This window comes from Apis mellifera, linkage group LG3, assembly GCF_003254395.2.
Source record: "Apis mellifera strain DH4 linkage group LG3, Amel_HAv3.1, whole genome shotgun sequence".
NCBI classification, from domain to species: Eukaryota; Metazoa; Arthropoda; class Insecta; order Hymenoptera; family Apidae; genus Apis; species Apis mellifera.
The window spans coordinates 9,426,995-9,446,093 of record NC_037640.1 but is presented as its reverse complement, the minus strand read 5'-3'; the positions used below and the strand labels follow the sequence as shown (position 1 = coordinate 9,446,093).

Here is a 19,099-nt window from a genome sequence, read left to right as displayed (position 1 = left end):
TAATATATTATAATATATTTTTAATATATTCTTTATAATATAATATAATAATATAATATATTAATTTTTTATAATATAATGGAATATCAAATATTTCAAATGGAATTAGAAAATATTATTATAACTCATTTTTTGAGTTAATAATATTTTTAATTACAATTCGTTTTTTCAAACTCCTTTTTCAAAAGAATATATCTAAATGACAATTAATAATTTACAATAATTTATATTCATAATACATAATTTATATAATGCATTATAATAATTAATATATATTTAAACAGTATAATATACATTAATATATATTTTGCAATTTGAAAAATTAGAAATTAGAATTAAAAAATATAAGTATATAATAATCTATTATTTTTTTAAAAATATTTATAAAAGATATTTTGATAATCTATTGAGTTATAAATATAACCAATATATAATCAAAATATAACCAAATATAACCAATTAGTTACTAATTATAGTATTATATAGTAACTATATATATTTTATGTAGAGTAGTTTTATAAGAAATTTTTGTGTATTTAAATAAATATATATTTATTGATCGGAATCTCGAATATGTATCTACATTAAATTCATATTCCTCGAATAAACTTAGATTATATAGATCTAAGGTATATAAAGAAAATATTAAAATAATTTTCATTATTAGGTTATATTTCAGGTTATATTACATTATTCAAAAAACAATTTTTATTCTAAATTACTTTAAATAAATAATATTCTGAATTAGTTACATAATATTTTTAACTTTTTTTGTAAATATTAATAGATCATCCTTTTAATGAATCTTGTAAAAAAATATGAGATTCATTGTTATGCAGTTTAGTTGTTACTTAATAGCGGAAACTTTACATATGAATTTCCGCATGGATCGATAATGATAGATAGAATCTTATTCAGTTGAATAAAGTTTATTAGAACTTATATTGCAGTTATTCAACAATAATCAGAATAATTATATTGCAATTAAATATTGCAATTATATTGCAAAAGGATATAAAAGAATATTTTCACCAATAATTATATAAAAATTTTCTAAAAATTATATAGAAATTAATGATTTTTAAACTAAAGTTTATGAAAAAAAAATCAGATATAAAAAAGTAATATATGTAAAAGTTTTATTGAAGAATTTTAATTTCGCATAAATCAACATAGAACAAATATCACAATATATTTTATCATGGAAAATTTCTCTTTAAAAGAAGTTTTATAATTTTATATGTATAACGTTATATAACTTTAAGATCAAATGTTGAAGAGTTTAATATTGAGAACTCGAACAACATTTATGATCAACACTTGTTAGCAATTTATATATTGGAAGATAGCGTTTGTATTTCACTCATAATTATTTATTTTAATAAAGTTTAATCAAGTCCATATACGTCTCCTCCTTTTCGATAGTCCGCATTCGCATATACTGTATTATTTTCGGTAAAAATGACACAAGCCACACTGCCACGAACTCTGTAACGAGAAGTTACGTGCCCGAATTTTTGCAAATTATCAATTACTGGCTTTGGTACACCGTATTCGTAATTCATCTCTGGTGGGAATAACTGATGGTGTATTCTAGGAGCGTCTACAGCTTCTTTCACCGTTTGATTCATCCATATGATCTTAGCTATTATCTATAGATAATTCATTTTAAAAAATATATTTGATAAAATTATTTTATTAGGATTAAATATTTAAAATATTTCATATATGAAACATAAGAATTAAAAAGAAACAAAAAAAAAAAAACTAAGTCGCAGAATGATAAATAAAGCAATTTAAATTCAATTAAAATAAAATGAAATAATTTCTTTTCATCGTATTTTAATTATGTTATTAATAATTATTTATATTTATGATATTTATGAAAATAATAATAAATCAATTGATAAATGCTGACCTGAGAAACTGTTGTAGTAATTTTAGTACCACCAGAAGCACCAATGACCATTCTTACATCGTCATTTGAGTCGACAAGGATTGAAGGTACCATAGAAGACAATGGTCTTTTCCCCGGAGCGATATAATTGTTCGGACTGGGTGGAATTCCAAAGTAACTAATTGTTGACGGTATACCAAAATCGTTCATTGCATTATTTAATAATATCCCGGTGTTTTCACTGACTACTCCGCTTCCGAAACTAATAAAAACAATTTTTTTAATTTAACATTATTCGTTTAATTTATACTAATTCTAATTAAAATTAATTAAGAGAAAATTTTATATAAAAATTTCATAATGTTTGCAAAGTAAACATACTAGAAATTAATAGTACTAGTAGCTGATACTGCATCTCCATTTGGAGCTAATACCGAAACATGGGCAGTCCCATGATCTTTTGCATTGCTTATCGTGCGTGCTCCATAATGCGCGGAATCATTCCAAGTTCTATAATCATCTATCATCATTTGTGTCTTTTTCGCATGAATCTTTGATGTTAAGTTGTTTGTTAGCTTAAATAAAATGACATAAAAATAAAAATGATATATATTAATAATATTAAAAATTTAATTTTATATTAAATTTTTATATAATAATATTTTTTTTCAAAAATTTTGGAATATCACACATTTTTTTATTTCTAAATTTGTGATATATATAATAAGCTCCGAAATAATAGAGAATATATTTGTTTATTAAATTGCACTGTTTACTAACTTCTTTCATATCGACGAATTCTTTATCGCCCATATCATTTCTTAACGCATAAGCGTATTTAAATGTTTCTATCATTCGATGATATGTAAGAGTAGTTCGATTAAAATCAGCTATACTATCACGCGTAAAATTAAACCTGTCTAAGATATTTAAAATATAGGTGAGAATAGCTCCACTCGCGGGCAATCCGACTGTGAATAATTTCATTCCATTAGTGAGATTCGATACAAGAGGTTCATCCCATGTTACTCTAGAAATAATTTCAATGATTAAAATATGCAATTTTTTACAAATTACAATTCATTATTGATAAATAATTTGTATTTTAATTACCTATAACTATTTAAATCTTTCATTGTTATAATGCTTCCTTTATCTTGTAAATCTTGCACCAAAAATTTACCCAATGTTCCGTTATAAAATTCTGAAATCCCTTTCTTTGCAATTATCTGCAAAGTTTTGCAAAGTATTTTTGGTTTAATAATTGTTCCCGGTAAATAAAAATCATTCGTTTGTGGATCTACAAATAACTCTCTGAAATGAAAAAAAACATGTAACTTTTATTGATTTTATAGATAATTAATTATGAAAATCACACAACGTTTACTTTAGGACACGATCTTTATAAATATTTTTTGCGTTATATTTGAATCCGTCGTGTTGAATTTTTGTCAAATTATATCCTTTTTCGCATATCTCGATCGAAGGACTGAATAAATCAGCCCATGGTAATTTACCGAAACGTTTATGAGCCTCCCAGTATCCTGCCAATTCCCCAGGAACAGCAATAGCCAATGGACCTAATATATCGATATAAAATTTTTTATTATTTTTTATTTCATTCATTAAGAAAAAAGAAAAAAAGAAGAAAATAAAAAAAAATAAATTTACCAAACATCGATGCTTCCTGTGGTTTATCATTATACATTGTAGCATTGGCAGCTAATGGAGCACGATCTCTTGCAGTTAACGTATAGGCACGCTTAGAAGCTTTATCGTAAATTGTCATGAAAAATCCACCTCCAATGCCCATACTTTGCATATTTACGAGACCATTGCAAATCATTGCCGAAATAGTAGCATCCACTGCTGATCCATTTTTTAATAGAATCATCCTGTGAGAACAAATTTATTAATAATTCAATTGTATATATAATTTAATCTAATATAACAGAATTTTACATACTTGCCCACAAGTGCACATGGTGCACCATCTGCACAAACAGCACCATGTTTAAACGTTTTTAACTTACTCCATGAAGGGGGTAATGGTAGTTCCGGATCGGGTGGTATTTCTGGGATTTTTACATTTCTAGCACCATAAATAGTGCAGATTGCTATTATTGCAAGAATCAACGTGGTTAATATTATTCCCGCTATTACAATATTTCTTGTAGTAATATAAGATCTGAAATTGGGAAAGAAAAGAAATAAAAAAAATAAATTATCTTTGAAACTTTTAATTAAGTGCTAAATCAATCTATAAAAAAATAATGATAAAATAAAATTGCAAAATGTTTTTTTATTTTTTATTTCAGTTGCCAATAGCAGAGCATATTATAGAACATAAAATTTTGTTTGAAAAAACTTAAGAATAAATAAAAACAAATATGAAATCAAATTCATTGCAAAGTTTATATGCAATTGTCGATAAAGGTAATATTTTGTCCTAATCTGGAATATACATATTAATTTAGAAGATCAAAATTGTGCGTAGAAGTAAGTTGTAAATATTTTATAAAATATTTTATAAATTCGCGCGCGGTGACTTGCGCAAAGCGAACTCACTTGTCAATTCGCAGCCTCGCAAAGAATCCTCTTGCTTTGCTACGATGAGGTGAGTACGAGCGCAATAGCCGAGTTGTTCCGATGTCGTCCGAATCGAAGAAATTTTGTTTATCGTTACTATAGTACTGACGATGTTCGTCAGTACTAGCATACGCGGAACTGGTGCTGGATGAGGGTGAGGAAGTCATATTTTTTCTCTGCTACAAAGATAGCAATGATAAAATGTAATGTTAGCGATTTTTTTTATCGACCAACATCGACGATAACTGTTACCAAAACGTCAAACGAACAATTATCGCCATCTTTGAACGATTCAACTAAACATATCGTGATGTAACCACAATCACACTCGTATAGATAAAGTTTCTTTTGTTGGCGCATTATTTAACACTTACTGTTAGAGACAAACGATTTTTGATCACCATTCACATTCACTTTTCTCACACCGACCTCTTTTTCGTTTTATCGAGGACTCTTGATCCATATCGTTCATGTTATCAGAGAAATTTGTTCGTCGAAATTCATACGAAAGATTAACCGCATCGTCCGAAGATGAACAGCACCAGCTGACCGGAGAAAATCAATCTGAGTTTGCGCATTTCTCGCCACTAGTGCAGAATTGTTTCCTGAGTTAACGTCACGTGCACATGTATCATTCCTAATTTGAAAAATTTAACAAGTAAAACAAACAACTGTTGCAATTTTTATATAATTTTACGTAAGTTTTTTTTGCATTATTGTTGCAACGATTATTTTTTATTTTTCAAATACAATACAAATAGATAATGTTTCAAGATAGAAGTTAAATAAATAATTTAAATAAAATGAAATATAACTATTTATAGAGAAAATTATATATCATTTTGTATTTATATACATTATCAAATTTTTTTAACTAAATGAGAAACAAAGTTATGTTATTAAACTAAATATTATACAAAATTAAAAAGAAAACTTCTTAAAGATCTGATTATTGTAAAATACATATAAAACATACGTTTAGATTATAAAAAAATATAATGTTTATTAAATATACAATTTTATATTCGTTCGTTATATTATAAAATTTTTATGTTGCTTTACGATATGATTTTATTGTTTGAAGAACGATAAAAAATTTATTTAACCTATTTTACAGTGGTAATCAATATTGGATTTGTTATATCTTATTTATCTTTTCTATATAATTTACAATTTTTATTCAATTTTTTTGTATATAATAGAAAAATTAATTTTATTATAAAAGATTAAAGAAAAGTTCGTAAAACAATGCTTAAACAAATAAATATCTCTTAAAATAAATAATAAATATCTTTTAGAAGAAGTAATATCTAGATTGCATATACATATATAAACTGGGATCAGGAATTAGCATGCAATTGCTATGATTTATAATTATCATAAGAATACTATCATTTTATACCAAACAAAATTTTGTGTTACAATATTTCCTGTTATTTATTTATGATTACCTTAATATTTTTCGAGTATTCCGCATATCCTGCAAACTGTTTCTCCTCGGCATTTTCTCCACAAATTCGATACTCTCGGAAGCGCTGTGTTGCTCGATCGTCATCTGATACAATTCATTTGGTCACTTCGTGGAAAGCCTGGAAAAATTTAAATTTAAACAACAATAAACAATAAGAAGCGAGAGATCGTGCATGAGCTCGAACCACGTGTTGTCAAGCGAAGTGACGGGTTTTCATATTTATGAGGAAGATAATCGGTTACATAAAGATTGTTCGACACGTTGTTTGCAACTAACACGTAAAGCATCGTAATAACGCGAAAATTGTTTAGCTACGATTACGTGATCCTAAATATGGATCAATTAGCGATCGAAGCCTTACACGTATATAGCTTTTCAAAGCAAGATTTCCACGCCGGTTACAAGCGATCACGAGCTCAATCAAATCTTTAACACGGACATTCCCCCGTTCTTCCCCCGTTATCCGAATCATTAAACTTAATAACAACAATCCTCGTTCGTCCCAATTCTAATCGTTGCCCAAGAGAAAAGAAATCACCTTTGGAAAAATCGTTCAAATTGTCGCGAAGTTGTTTCATTATATCAATACCTTTCTTCGGAGCACACTTCTCTTCTCTTCACCAAAATATCGATCGAACGATCATCATCGATCTACGATCACTTGTCGAGCGAATCGCGCGAAATTAAATTTCGATCGACGATCGAAAACAAATTTTTTCACGAGTCAATTTCTCGAACGAATTTGAATCGAAACGAATCAACGATCGAGCGAAACAACAAAACGTTTCGTTCACACGGAAACATCGAACGCGTGTCGCCTCGCAGCAATGTTTCATCGAGCTGTGCCCCGGCCGGATCGTCGGTCGACTGCCGATTTAACTCGCGGCGAAAACGTTTCGAAACGTGTTTGCGGGATACGCCCAAGACAGAGAAGGGATTGTTATTTTTTGCTTGCGCGCAGACCAATTTAATTCCCCTTATTTCCAGATGATAATTTTATAACGTCTGGTGGTAGGTAGCAGTGTGTGCCTGCCGTTTCAACACTTTTTTTTCTTTATTCCTACGGATAAATTAATTTCGGCAATTTAACTTTCTTCTTCGTCCCGTCGAGACGAATCCTGCGACGAATCTTCGCAGCTTAAAAATTCTGTTACAAATCCCTCGACTCGAGTTCCCAACACAATGTATTAACGATAATGATTGAGAAAATGTCGGGTTTAATAGTCGAGTACCTTATTAAATGACGAACTTTAATATCCTGTACAATGCACCGTTGTTACGTGAGCACTTGCTAATAACATTAGTATATCGATTTTTTTTTTCTTTTCCTTAACAAGCACTTAAAAGTAAAATAAAAAAAAAAAATGTAGGTGGAATATAAAGTATGAAGGATGAAAAGGAGAATAATTGTTATCGATGATAAATATCCTGATAATAAAGACGATTATTTTAGTTTAATTTATTATATCTTGTTCGTTTATTTATTTTAAATAATTAATTTATCTTAGAATTTATTTATCATCGATTTTGGATGGAAAAAATGCTACGAATTATCTAGAAGAAGAATCAATAAGATCTAGAGATGGTTTTTTTTTTTTTTCAGAATATTTTTCCATTTTATTTGCACTAACGACGTACACTCAAACATCATTTAGATCGCGATATTTTAATACCATTAACATTAAATTTCAACACGCGGTACCTGACAAAAATTTTTTTCTCGCCGGAATGATGAAATATACATTTGTGAAATTCAACGTACGGCCTCTCGTTATTCTCTAATTGACGAATCCAAAAAGCAAGTAAACACATATTCTGGTTTATTACGCAAACTTGCAACATGACAGTGCATCAAGATTTTCGCAGAATCGATTTCGTTCTTTGTAACATCGTAATATATTCCTTTCCGAGAATAATAGAGAATAATGTATCGATAGGATAAAAAAGGAATGTCGATTCTGAAAGAAATTTCACGGATATGTTATACAAATTAATCGATTTGAATCGAGCAACATTTCACTTTTCTTTTTTTTTTTTCTTTTTTTCCCTTCTAAAATTTTGTTCTCGTGTACAACATACTCGCCTACTCCATAAAAAACAATAAATAATTTTCTTCTCCAGTTTCAACGATTCTTAAAAATAAGAACATTTTGAACTCGATTTACACGTTCACACGCACGCACGCACATACACACACACACGTTAAATTCGTCCATCGTCTACAAAATTCGAAACATCAATTCCAATAACCACCAACATTAATATCATTTTTAACTTTTTTTTTTTTTTTTAGGTGATTGTTTGCTACACCTAATTGCAAATAAATCCACCGTGTCGGTGCAAACACAGTGGTTGGCCATTGATTGTACAAATTTGCTAGGTAAAAAGTGTCCATGTCTCGTCCACTCTTTGATAACGTGTATCTCTTCTCGTGTATAGTATATCATGAACGCAGCTTATCGTTTGCTATCAATAGACTCGCATCAACGACCGCCCACATTAACTGATCTACGCATCAATGATTAAATTTTTTCGATGAGTCCCTCTCTTCCCAACTTCCTCATTCCCATTTACAGTTCCAATCCAATGCAAATTTTTTTTCTCTCGGATTAATTCCATCCTCCGGGTTCTGATTCTTCTAAAGTTTCTCAAAAATTACCTAATATTTTATTCTCTAAATATTTTTTTCTTTCTTCTATTAATCACTTTCACTTTCCTTGAAATAAAGAGGAAAAAAGAAAGGAAGAAAATTGTACGTGATATCAAATGGAAATATTATCCATTTTATCCATATTGAACTGAAAAATGTACGTCAATTTCGCACGCTTATTTATTTATTCGATCAAATTATGTGAACGGTAAATTAACTTTCGTCAATATTTAATTTATTTTACTCTGTCAAATTTCTGTCTTTCACCAAACCCATTAATTAGGAACATCATCAAATTCGATGAGAGAAATTATTGGCCATCATCTCTTAACATTAACACGATGGCAATACTCCTTTAAATCTCTGTAACTTTTATATATATATATCTATATAGCCAACTTTTTTTTCTTTCCATAAAGGGGATCGAATTTTTCTTTCGAGATTTATGCGCGGTGTTTTCTTTTACCGTAAGAAGACCGCGAATTTTCTCTCGTTAACGTTGCTCTTTCGTTGGAAGTATAAAAATATAATTTCAGGATATGTCGATACATTGCGGCTGAATATCGAGCATACAGAAACACGTCCAACTTCTTCTCCATGATTTTTATGGAACCAAATGTTCCAATCTCAAAAATCCTTAAGAAAGAATAACAGAATCCTTTCGATCCAAACTTGGAGGATCACCAAGCCGTTTCGAGAGGATTTCGAACACGTTGAGAAATCGGTGTGTCGCATATACAAAATTATGAAGAGGGGAAAAAAAAAAGAAATGATAATAATTTAAATGACAAGTTCTGGATGGAAACTTAGGATGACGAGGTGAGAAGGGGCCTTTGAGCGGTCTCCTTGCAATCCTGAGGAACGTCCGGTTTTCGAATCGTTTTCGATTTCCTCCTTAATTGGTTGCACTTTTCTGCCTCTGTTTCCTCCTCGATCGTCTCGAAATTATCCTCTTCCATGCTCTTGTCCGCCATTTCCTTCGACTCGATCTCGTCGACGCTGCTCCAACTGTTGTCGCTTTCGCTATGCTCCCTCTCTTTCTTCCCTCCACCGTTCATCTTTTCCTTCTCTTTCTCCCGACAGCCTCCGTTTTCCTGCGCACATCATTCGTCACGGTGAACATTAAGCAATAAGCTTAAGGTTAATTTTGTAGAAACGAACGCGTGTGAAATTTCAGTATCGTTATCAAGGTGGAAAATTACATCAAATGATTGCATTACTTTGCATTTACGTGACATGTACATATGGATAATTTGAAATGTTTACTTTACTGAAAGAGTAATTTGAAAAAGAAGTTTAGTTATTAAAATAAAAAAAAAATGTTCGATTGATGTAAATTAAAAAAAAGAAAGAAAGAAAGATTAAAGACTCGATGAAAATGCACGGTATTTTATTTGTGTCAGAATTTTATTTGCATATTAAAATGTGACGAAATAATTTGAATGGATGAAATAGAATTGGAAATTATTTAAAATCTTGTTTAAAATTTTACTCGACACGCTTAAAGTAAAAATTATTCTTCAAGATAATTTGTTCGCTGAAAAACAAACTTCGTGTCGATCTATCTGCTTATTAGGATTAAATTGCAAGAAGATTTTGCTTATTTCATCGATTACTCAACGCTTCTTTTACAAGTCATCTTTTAAAAGTGAATCAAGACTCGTATAAGCAATATTAAAAATCATAAACAAAATCAAAGGAGAAAAAAAACGTGAACAAAAGCAAACACTTTACTGTGATACGTAAAATAATTAGTCGAATAAAATAATAATCGGAAAGATTCATTCCATCTCGTTCTCTTTTTACGATGGAAAACATATTCCGCGTTTAATTCATCGCGTGGACAAGATTTTTAATATCGAGAATCGTCCGATACACATCGCGTCCGATCCGCATTTCGACAAAAAGATGCTTGTTGTATCCGGTTGCGCGACGTCCTTCGACTCGCATACTTACTTACCACGGTGGTCAATTTGCTGGGCATGGTCGTGGTGGTTGTGGTGGCCGTCGTGTCCGTGGTATCGCTGCTCTCGCTGTTATTGCTGGGTCTGGCGCCAACGAGAAGGGCCCCCTCCTCTAAATTTTTTCCACGAACGAGTCTCCTCGATGCAGACCACATGTCCGATGAACTCTTGGCATTGGCCTTGGCGAGTTTCTGCGCCACTCCGGTCGTCCATACGCTTGCCTCGCTGCTGCCCGTGCTGCTGTCGCTTCCGGTGCTGCAGTGCCGCCATCTTCGCTCTGATCGACAAGCGGAACGTAAATCATTCTCTTCTTCTCAACAAATACGATATAATCGTGTCATCGAGCGCTCTATCGAGAAAATAAAAAAAAGAAAATTAGAGAAAATACATAAGTACACACTATCACAGGGAAGAGCATTGACTAGAAAAGGTTTCCTCAGCATTGGACTTCCACCGTCTTGGCTATCCTCGCTGCACGCTCTCGTTATAAGTATCCTAGGGCTTCTCCTCGGTGTCTCGTTCATCGCTATGGAGCAACCGGCGCCCACATCCGCGCCAATGAAGTCGCTTCTGTAATGTGGGCCCATCAGGCTCGCCGCGCTAGCGCTCGACCTCACTAATTTACTGCTCTCGCCTGTGCCATCGTAAATCGTAACCGTTTATTATCACCGTGTTTACGATCAGGAACAACAGGCCAGTTGTCCATACTTGGTAACGATAATAACCTGATTCGGAAGTTGGGACACGAAGGGTATTGCACGAGGCGGCGGGTTGCAGCCTGGCTCGATGAAAGCCGAGATTATTGCCGTCGAAGCTGTTCCCCGTTCTGCAGGATCCCAACGCGAGCAGCGCCTCGCTCAGCCTTCGCTGCAACGGCGGGAAAGGGAAGAATGAGCCGGTTCCGCTTCCGGACGGTCTTCTCGATCCCGCCGCGCTCGGTGTCCGCGCTTGGATCTCCTTAAATTAGAAGCGTTTCGTGATCGTCCTTCGAATATTGTAAAAAAAAAGAAGAAGAAGAGAAACACAGGAAAATGATCTTTTCGAAACACGCTGTTGGATGGAAAATTCTCGATTACTTGTTGCAGCTCCGATTTCGTCGCCTTCTTCCGCCAATAATTCTGCACGGATCGTCTAAGGGTCTGCGATTTCAATCCGTAGAGGAGGCCGTTGATAGGCGGTGAGCAGGCGAGCAGGAAGGAGGCCAACGAAGCGAGTTTCGTGTGATTGTAGAGATACTGGCGGTCGCCAACGTCGCAAACTTCCCAAAGAATCAGTCCGCAATAGGGGAAATAAAGCAAGTAAAGAGAGCCGACTAGTTGCATCACCTAGAAATTCAATGGTAGCCTCGATATACGCTACGTGGGATAATTTTAATCACAATTCGATCGTGTAACGAGCGGGGAGGGTATTGACAAATAAAGGAAAGGAGACAGAATTATGTTATTAATTAATTAATCGATCGTCAAAGAGGATGGTATACATCGCGCGATAAGATTAATGCGCCGTTTCATGATGTTTGTCGTTCTTCATTCCAATTGGCAAATCCATTGAAATTAATAATACGGTTATTTATCGGAGTATAGAAATGTTGATAAAATAATCACTTTCGAATAATCGAATTCAACAATGTCGATGAGTATCTGTCTCGAAACAAGCTTAAATATATTTGAAAGAGATATAAAATATACCCTTTTCCCTCGTAAATATTTAATATCATTTGTATCGTTCATATTAAACATATGCAAAATTTAATCGAACGTTCGATGTCTCACGGATATAATTACTACACAAATCCTTTAAAAAACGACTCTAAAAGTAGCAATAACAATAATCAATTCAAACATTAAAAATTGCCATTATCTTATGCCTCGTCCGTGCCGTAATTTCCATATCCATTCCAGATTGCGCCCGTTGATACGACAACGCGCGAAAATTATGCAATGCAAACGAGAATTAGCGAGAAGGATGTGGTTATGTACAAACCGTTTTGGCTGCGCTGTGAAATCGGGGCGGGCTGACGACCGAAGGTGCCGTGACAGTGGGTACGAAAAACGGGTTCCGTTGGTGGGTGATGGTCGCCTGGGCGCTCAACGTCACCTCGTAAATCGCGCTGGCGATCCGATGCCTGTGATAACGGGCGATCCCGAGCACGCGCAAATTGCACACGGTTACGAGGACCGCGGGCAGAGCCAGGCCCAGGATCGCGTAAACGGCACCGTAGAGAGCGGCAGCCAAGCCCCACGAGTCGTTGCCGAAGTCCGGCGCGCAGCAACCGAGGCCCGGGCTGTATCTGCGGCAGCAACCATCATTCGGCAATCTCACGAAGGATTTCGTTCGAGGTTTGCCTCGATTTCTCGTCTCGTTTATAGGGATGGAGAAGATTGAAGATCTTTGGAGGGTTTTAGGATAGGGAAGACGAGAGATCAATGCATGAATTTCGTATTTGAAATTCCATGCATTTCGAATTTTGTATTTTTTCTCTCTCTCTCTTTCTTTTCCTTTCTAGAAATCATCGCACGAACACGGAGTCTTGGACGATTTTAAAAGCAGGGAATCTGATTAATCCCAGCCTTGACACGCTAACGAGTTAAATAGCGGATGAAATATCGCTTTCGATGAAGAAATCGAAACCAGGGTTTATCTGGGTTGACGGCGAACATTCATCACGCAACGAGTCTCTTTTCGAACAGTGAAAAAAGAAACATGTCTTCGTTCTTGACAAAATCTTATAAGAATGGGAAAAGAAATGGGAAAAGACGAAGGGTGAAAAGAAATGGAACGTATAATTTTGTTTGGTGGACGAACCTGTAAGGTGGTACCAGGCCCCAGAAGGGGAGCACGCACAAGAGTAATGCCCCTGTCCAAGATGCAGCTAGGCCGACTGCAACGCGTCGTGGTGATACCAATGCGGCGTAATGCAGGGGTGCCGCGATCGCGTAATATCTGCGCAAAAGATAACGAACATTAAGCTTGATTTACATCGTTCTTTAAGATGCAATACGATACCCAAAATAATATTCAAATGAGCATACTTTTAGAATTTATGCACCTACAATTTACTTAGTAATCAGTTGGAACAAGTTTGTCATTTGCAGCGTTGATTCAGTGGCTGAGTCGCGCCCCAGAATGAATCGAATTATTTATTCCTAAATATATGCATATTTGTAAAAAAAAAAAAAAAAAACACTGTCTTTGATCGAAGTGAAATTTACGTCATTAGGCTTGATTTATATCGTTCTTTAAGCTGCAATACGATACCCAAAATAATATTCAAATGAACATACTTTTAGAATTTATGCACCTACAATTTACTTAGTAATCAGTTGGAACAAGTTTGTCATTTGTAAGAGCCGAAACTTTTACTACGTAGTGTTGATTCAGTGGCTGAGTCGCGTCCCAGAATGATATCAGATCGAATTATTTATTCCTAAATATATATTTGTAAAAAAAAAAAAAGCATTGTCTTTGATCGAAGTGAAATTTTTCCAAGGAAAGAAAGAAAATTCCTCGACGATCGTTCGAAATCGAATCGAATCTTTTCACGGCATATTCGTGTCACGGCTTCTTGTGACATCGAATACTTTTAAATGGTTGTTCCGGAATTAGCGGAATGCACGAGTGAATAATGAAAAAGTAGGTGGCAAATAGGATGGAAGAGAAGAGGTCACGACACTGTCGAAAAAGGAATGCGATTCGGTTTAAATTGGCGTGGGCCGTGAATAAAATATCGAGCATGTTCGATATCGGCTTGAAATCGGGCACCCACGATATTTTCCTTCGAGTGATGAAGGAGCTACGTGTCACATTATATTTTTATCTGCGCAACTCCCTTCGGCTCCTGTTTCTCTTTACTTCTTCACGAGCGTGATAAATATTTGTTAAAGGAACGTGACATTATATTGCATGGAAATGAATCTTGTTATAACTTCCATATATGATTTATTTTACGTTTTTCTTTTTTTTAATTTTAATCTTGTACGAATGAATCAAAGTTTCGTATGAATGAATGAAGAAGAGTATTTAAAAAAAAAAGTAAAAATTAAAAGTCATTTTAAGGTCAAGTTAAGGTCGGTTGAAAGTCAGAGTGGTTTGACTTGAAAATTGAAATGGAGGATCGATAAAAGATCGCATAAAAGGATAAATAAATTTCGATATAATATTTAATAATTTGATAATAATTAAGAAACAATTCATCTGATTTTAAACGTGTATAACATAAAGAATTAAAAAATCAGAATTATCCTATTAATACAGAGAGAGAGTAATAATGTATTTCGATGTTTGTATATTAAGAGTTCCCTAATTTACATAAATTTAAATACGGGTTCATGGGTTACGTTGATATATTCGCGTATATATTTTAATTCATGTAGATTTTATCATTATTTTAAGGAATAAAAATATATTCCCATAAATTATAGACAACAATTTTTTTTTTTTTTTTTTTTTTTTAGTAAAATTTAATCAATCACAATCTTCAACAATTTTTTCAAATACAAATATTTTAAATAGTGTAGAATATGGATATGCTTTACACCCGAGGCACATCCGTTGTATGCGAAATAGTCATGCATTAAAGATGAATTAAATTATTACACGAATTAAATTACAAAATAACAAATCTAATAGCAATATCTATTTTATACACGTATCGATATCCGGATTAATTTAAAAGATACAAAGAAGACGATCAATCTTTTCTCTCGATTTAAAAAAGAGTAGTAATATCCTTTTAAAAACAAATAAAATAAGAAACCATTCATTAAATGTAAAAAAAAAAAAGAAAAAAATAAAATTGAAAATTCATCTCGTTTTACTCTCAACTTTATCCCTTCGTTCGATCCATTTCACAAATAACGTCATCCCTCGCGTCGTAGAAATTTTTATTATTAACAAGTGCGGTGACGAGGAGACGGTAAAATGGCGCGATAAAACTTGCCCTCCTACCGTTCTTCATTATCGATAAACGGCGCATAGTCGAGAGATATCGGTGCCGTTTACACGTGTTTCTAGGGGGTGCAATTTGAAGGAAGTATTGGCCCTTCTCCGGAATCGTAGATACAGAGAAGCATCGTCGGATGGTACGTCGAAAGGTTTCTGATTGAATCGAAGATCTGGTGTCGGTTGACGGGCAAAGAGATATCGGGGTTGAATGGTGGAAACCCATCTATCGACATCTCGCGTTGAAAAGCTTGCCAGAGCTTTGTAAGAACCGGGTAAGAATAGTCGAACGCCACCGAATCGAAACTCAATTTTTCTACCTTGTATCATGAGGGACAAAAGACTTCCCATCTCCCCCATATCTCCATCGTTCTATAACCCGAAAAATGGCGTAGAACGGTTTCTAGATACGCTATCTAGATGAACCGATGAACGGATTGTCTTGCATTCGAATTTGTTCAACGTTTCCCTAAAAAGTATTATTTTTATCCAACAAATTAACAGATTGAGACATTCGTTTCATCGAATTATTATATTTTTCTCTCTTTTTTTTTTTATTTAAAAATAACACGACGAAGTTTAGAAATTTAATAATTTTATTATAAAAGCTCACCTGTCGCAATTCAATCCAGTGACAGTCCAGAGGGCGACCGGGTGTAAGAGAGCCAAAAGGAAACCGTGTAGGACGCACCAGGTGCCGGCGATTGGCCAGGAACCAGTGGTAAAGATCAGTAATATGAGGCACACAGCCGCCTCCACCGCGCCCAAGTGTATCAACAACAAAGTATTGGCGGTTTGTTGCTGCTGCGTCTGCGGACATCGGTCGCGATACACGAGGTTAACTTGTTAAAAATAAACTTTTCTTGAAAAACGATGGAAAACTTCCCCTACACCGTGCAATTTTAATTTCCAGCTGGGATCTTGTAATTTAAACTTTCTTCGCTTGGCGCGTGATTCCTCTCTCTCTCTCTCTCTCTCTCTCTATCTGTCTTTTTCTCTTTCTCTTTCCTTCGTCGACTTTTCTACATTGTGGGGAGGAATAACTATGGCGGATTAAAAGATGAATTTAAACGTCATTGTTCTTGTTCCATTTACGTTTGCGTAAATAATGGTATTTAAATTGATTTGTTGAATAAAAAAATTTGTTTCCTATTCCGAATAGAATTCGTGGGGATCGAATAAATTTTTTAAAACGAGGATTTGCAAATATTATTTTTTAATTCTCGTTTATTCTATCTTTATCGTTGGAAAGTATTTCAGAGAAGATGAGAAAGTAGGGAGGATAAAGTATGGAAGTACGGTGAAATCTTAAAAAAAAAAAAAAAAAATATGGAGCATAAAGGAAAACCGTATAAAATATAAAAATATGAAATAGAAGAAAGGATTTTATGAAATATCGTTGCGAGATCCAACAAGCCTCCATATATAAAACAAAGTGAGGTAATAACATCAAGAAATCAAGAGGGCGCCGTTTTCAAAGAGCAGGCTTTTCCCGATCGAAAGTTCGAATCCCTCGAGGATTCCTCATTTTTCCTCTACATATAAAATACAAGCAATCCAATTTAACGTTTATCATAATTTCATCGGCCAACGATCTTTATCGAGACCAATTGTTACGTAGTAACAAACAAAGACGCATAATATAAATTAAAAATAATAAAAAAAAAAAAAAGAAAGAACAAGAATGAAAATAACAAGGATTCCAAACTTTTGGTATTCGATAATTGTACTTGTTCAACTTTTATTTCCCGTGTTCGAAACGTATTCACGTTTCAAACAACTCGAGTAAATCCTCGAAGAGCCGAAGAAAAAGAACGCATTTCACGCGACCTAGTTCACCGACTGTCATTCAACGTAGTCCGGCCTTCGATATTACATCGAAAAGCATGCGATCTCTTCCAACCTCGTTGCGGGTCAACCTCTGTGTTGTTCAAACTGCCATGGCCAGTCAGCGGCACCCACTAAAATGGATCGCGTAAAAGCATAAGGCTATTTTCAGGCTGCGGCCATTTTCCTTCCGCGGGGAACGTTTCATTTCTTCGCCGAGAAATGTGTCATGCTTGCGAAAGGAGTGGCCCTCTCTTTTCCCATCCAAAGAGAGCCGTTTTAAAAGGCGGGATTAGACGCACGAGCGGAAAAATCTCGCGAATCAGTTCCTTCGAAAGGAATCTTAACCCTCTCTGGTATTCTGGAATGGCATGAAAAGGATTCTACTTAAAAAAGAAAAAAAAAGAAAAAAAGACCTCAAAGGATTTTGTAACGGGATGGAATTAGATATCCTTGTTTCTTTGTGCGTGAAGAATTTAAACGATCCACTTTTTTATCGAATGAAATTGGAAATTTCACCTTGTTGCGTAACTTTTCAATTTCTTTTTTCTAAATTTTTTTGTACATAGGCTATAAGAAATATTAATTATTAATAGGATCTCGAGAAAATAATATCTTATATATATATATTTTTGCATATTTTTTTATTTCTTATTCTTGAATATTTTTAACTTGTTTTTTTATTTTCGATCCTTCTTTTTTTTTTATTTTTGATTAAAATGAGGAATCCATGATATCTAATTGGATCGAGACAATCTATTCAAAAATAAATAGTAAATGCAATCAGGATCAACATGTACACTCGATCAATATACTATAATTCCTTCGATTCATTAAGGAATTGGATTTTTCTAATTCTAAAATAGAAATTCATTGAAAAATCAAAGCGTCTAATAAATTTCTCGATTTATCGTACAGCGTTTCATACGCTATCAAACTTCATTGTGTGCCCTTTGTCTCCGATAACACGGCCATCAACGAAGACCGATAGCCTATTCAATAATTCCCCGAGTGTCGGTGATCTATTGTCTATTGCAAACAGCCAACAACCCTCTATTCCCTCGAGAATTTAAATATTATTCAAGAACCTGTAAATAAATTAAATTTCTCAAATTTCTACATTCCTCTTTATGGAAAAATAAACGTAGAATATAATTCTTTTAAAATCAAAGTTCTGTATTATTCAATACAAAAATCTGTATTGAAATTGAAATAAAAAGAATGAGGAATCGTCGAGTGACAACACTTATTATGAAACTTTTATTATTTATTATTATCGTCGAACAAAGGAATAATACGAATTATCCCAAAAATTACTTTTCATATTCTAATTCCAACAAATCGATACAGATCGATAAATCAGTGGCATTTTTTTTTATTCACCTGTTTACCCAGCCCGAGAACCACGAGGAGCACGTAACCGTTTAGGAAAAGACCCAGAGCAGAAACGAGGACGAGAGGGACGCCAAAGGCCCAAGGGACCATTCCTCTTGGATCCCGCGTGGTTCGATCCTCTTCGAAGATGATTGGCCCCCGTGGATGGAACTCGATCGTCGCAGATGCTCAAGTGTCGTACCTTTGATTCGCCTCGATACGCGGCGATACCGCGATGGCGGATGCATCTGAAACATCTGAAACACCACACCGCTCGTCGTATCGATCGAATTAAGTCACGTTAACGTATTAATTAATTAATTATTTTCTACCAGTACCGATTTCACATGAATCTGAATTATTAATAATTAATCGGTTAACGGTTG

At 33.9% G+C, this 19,099-nt stretch overlaps 2 protein-coding genes across 7 annotated transcripts in view; both read right to left on the bottom strand.

Annotated features, from left to right (window-relative positions):
• Nucleotides 1-1,114: 1,114 nt before the first annotated feature.
• On the bottom strand, nt 1,115-6,885 carry LOC726158 (glutathione hydrolase 1 proenzyme). 5 transcript variants are annotated; one of them, XM_016911463.2, is made up of 11 exons: nt 5,938-6,069; nt 4,861-5,123; nt 4,466-4,665; nt 3,864-4,085; nt 3,569-3,792; nt 3,285-3,477; nt 3,011-3,211; nt 2,678-2,927; nt 2,279-2,472; nt 1,919-2,159; nt 1,115-1,652 (listed from the first exon to the last, which is right to left on the bottom strand). In XM_016911463.2, exons 2-11 carry the CDS (start codon nt 4,888-4,890, stop codon nt 1,389-1,391), a joined length of 2,019 nt encoding a protein of 672 aa, XP_016766952.1. In that variant the 5' UTR covers nt 4,891-5,123; nt 5,938-6,069; the 3' UTR covers nt 1,115-1,388. The 5 variants fall into 5 exon arrangements, with proteins under 5 accessions (XP_016766952.1, XP_016766953.1, XP_006564068.1 ...); XM_016911464.2 differs by having other exon boundaries at nt 4,466-4,662; XM_006564005.2 differs by lacking the exons at nt 4,466-4,665; nt 4,861-5,123 and adding an exon at nt 6,547-6,885 and having other exon boundaries at nt 5,938-6,075.
• Nucleotides 6,886-7,982: 1,097 nt separating this feature from the next.
• The window catches only part of LOC726130 (beta-3 adrenergic receptor), a 53,565-nt gene continuing 42,448 nt past the window's right edge, over nt 7,983-19,099 (bottom strand). Inside the window, exons 2-10 of one of the 2 annotated variants that reach the window (XM_006564003.3) lie at nt 18,723-18,970; nt 16,126-16,322; nt 13,377-13,514; nt 12,555-12,861; nt 11,648-11,896; nt 11,297-11,528; nt 10,972-11,205; nt 10,568-10,848; nt 7,983-9,701 (exon numbers count right to left, since the gene is read on the bottom strand). In XM_006564003.3, coding sequence (XP_006564066.2) covers nt 9,414-9,701; nt 10,568-10,848; nt 10,972-11,205; nt 11,297-11,528; nt 11,648-11,896; nt 12,555-12,861; nt 13,377-13,514; nt 16,126-16,322; nt 18,723-18,824 — 2,028 coding nt within the window. In that variant the 5' untranslated portion in view covers nt 18,825-18,970 and the 3' untranslated portion in view covers nt 7,983-9,413. The remainder of the gene's footprint in view (nt 9,702-10,567; nt 10,849-10,971; nt 11,206-11,296; nt 11,529-11,647; nt 11,897-12,554; nt 12,862-13,376; nt 13,515-16,125; nt 16,323-18,722; nt 18,971-19,099) is intronic. The other variant, XM_026439416.1, reaches the window with a different exon arrangement.

Bases quoted from the DNA above. Each gene is read 5' to 3' on its own strand.
- LOC726158 (XM_016911463.2), bottom strand. From the start codon at position 4,890: ATGGTGATCAAAAATCGTTTGTCTCTAACA. The intron at 3,793-3,863 runs GTATGTAAAATT...TTGTTCTCACAG, and splicing joins CCATGTGCACTTGTGGGCAA to GATGATTCTATTAAAAAATG. The intron at 2,160-2,278 runs GTATGTTTACTT...TGTTTTTATTAG, and splicing joins ACTAGTACTATTAATTTCTA to TTTCGGAAGCGGAGTAGTCA.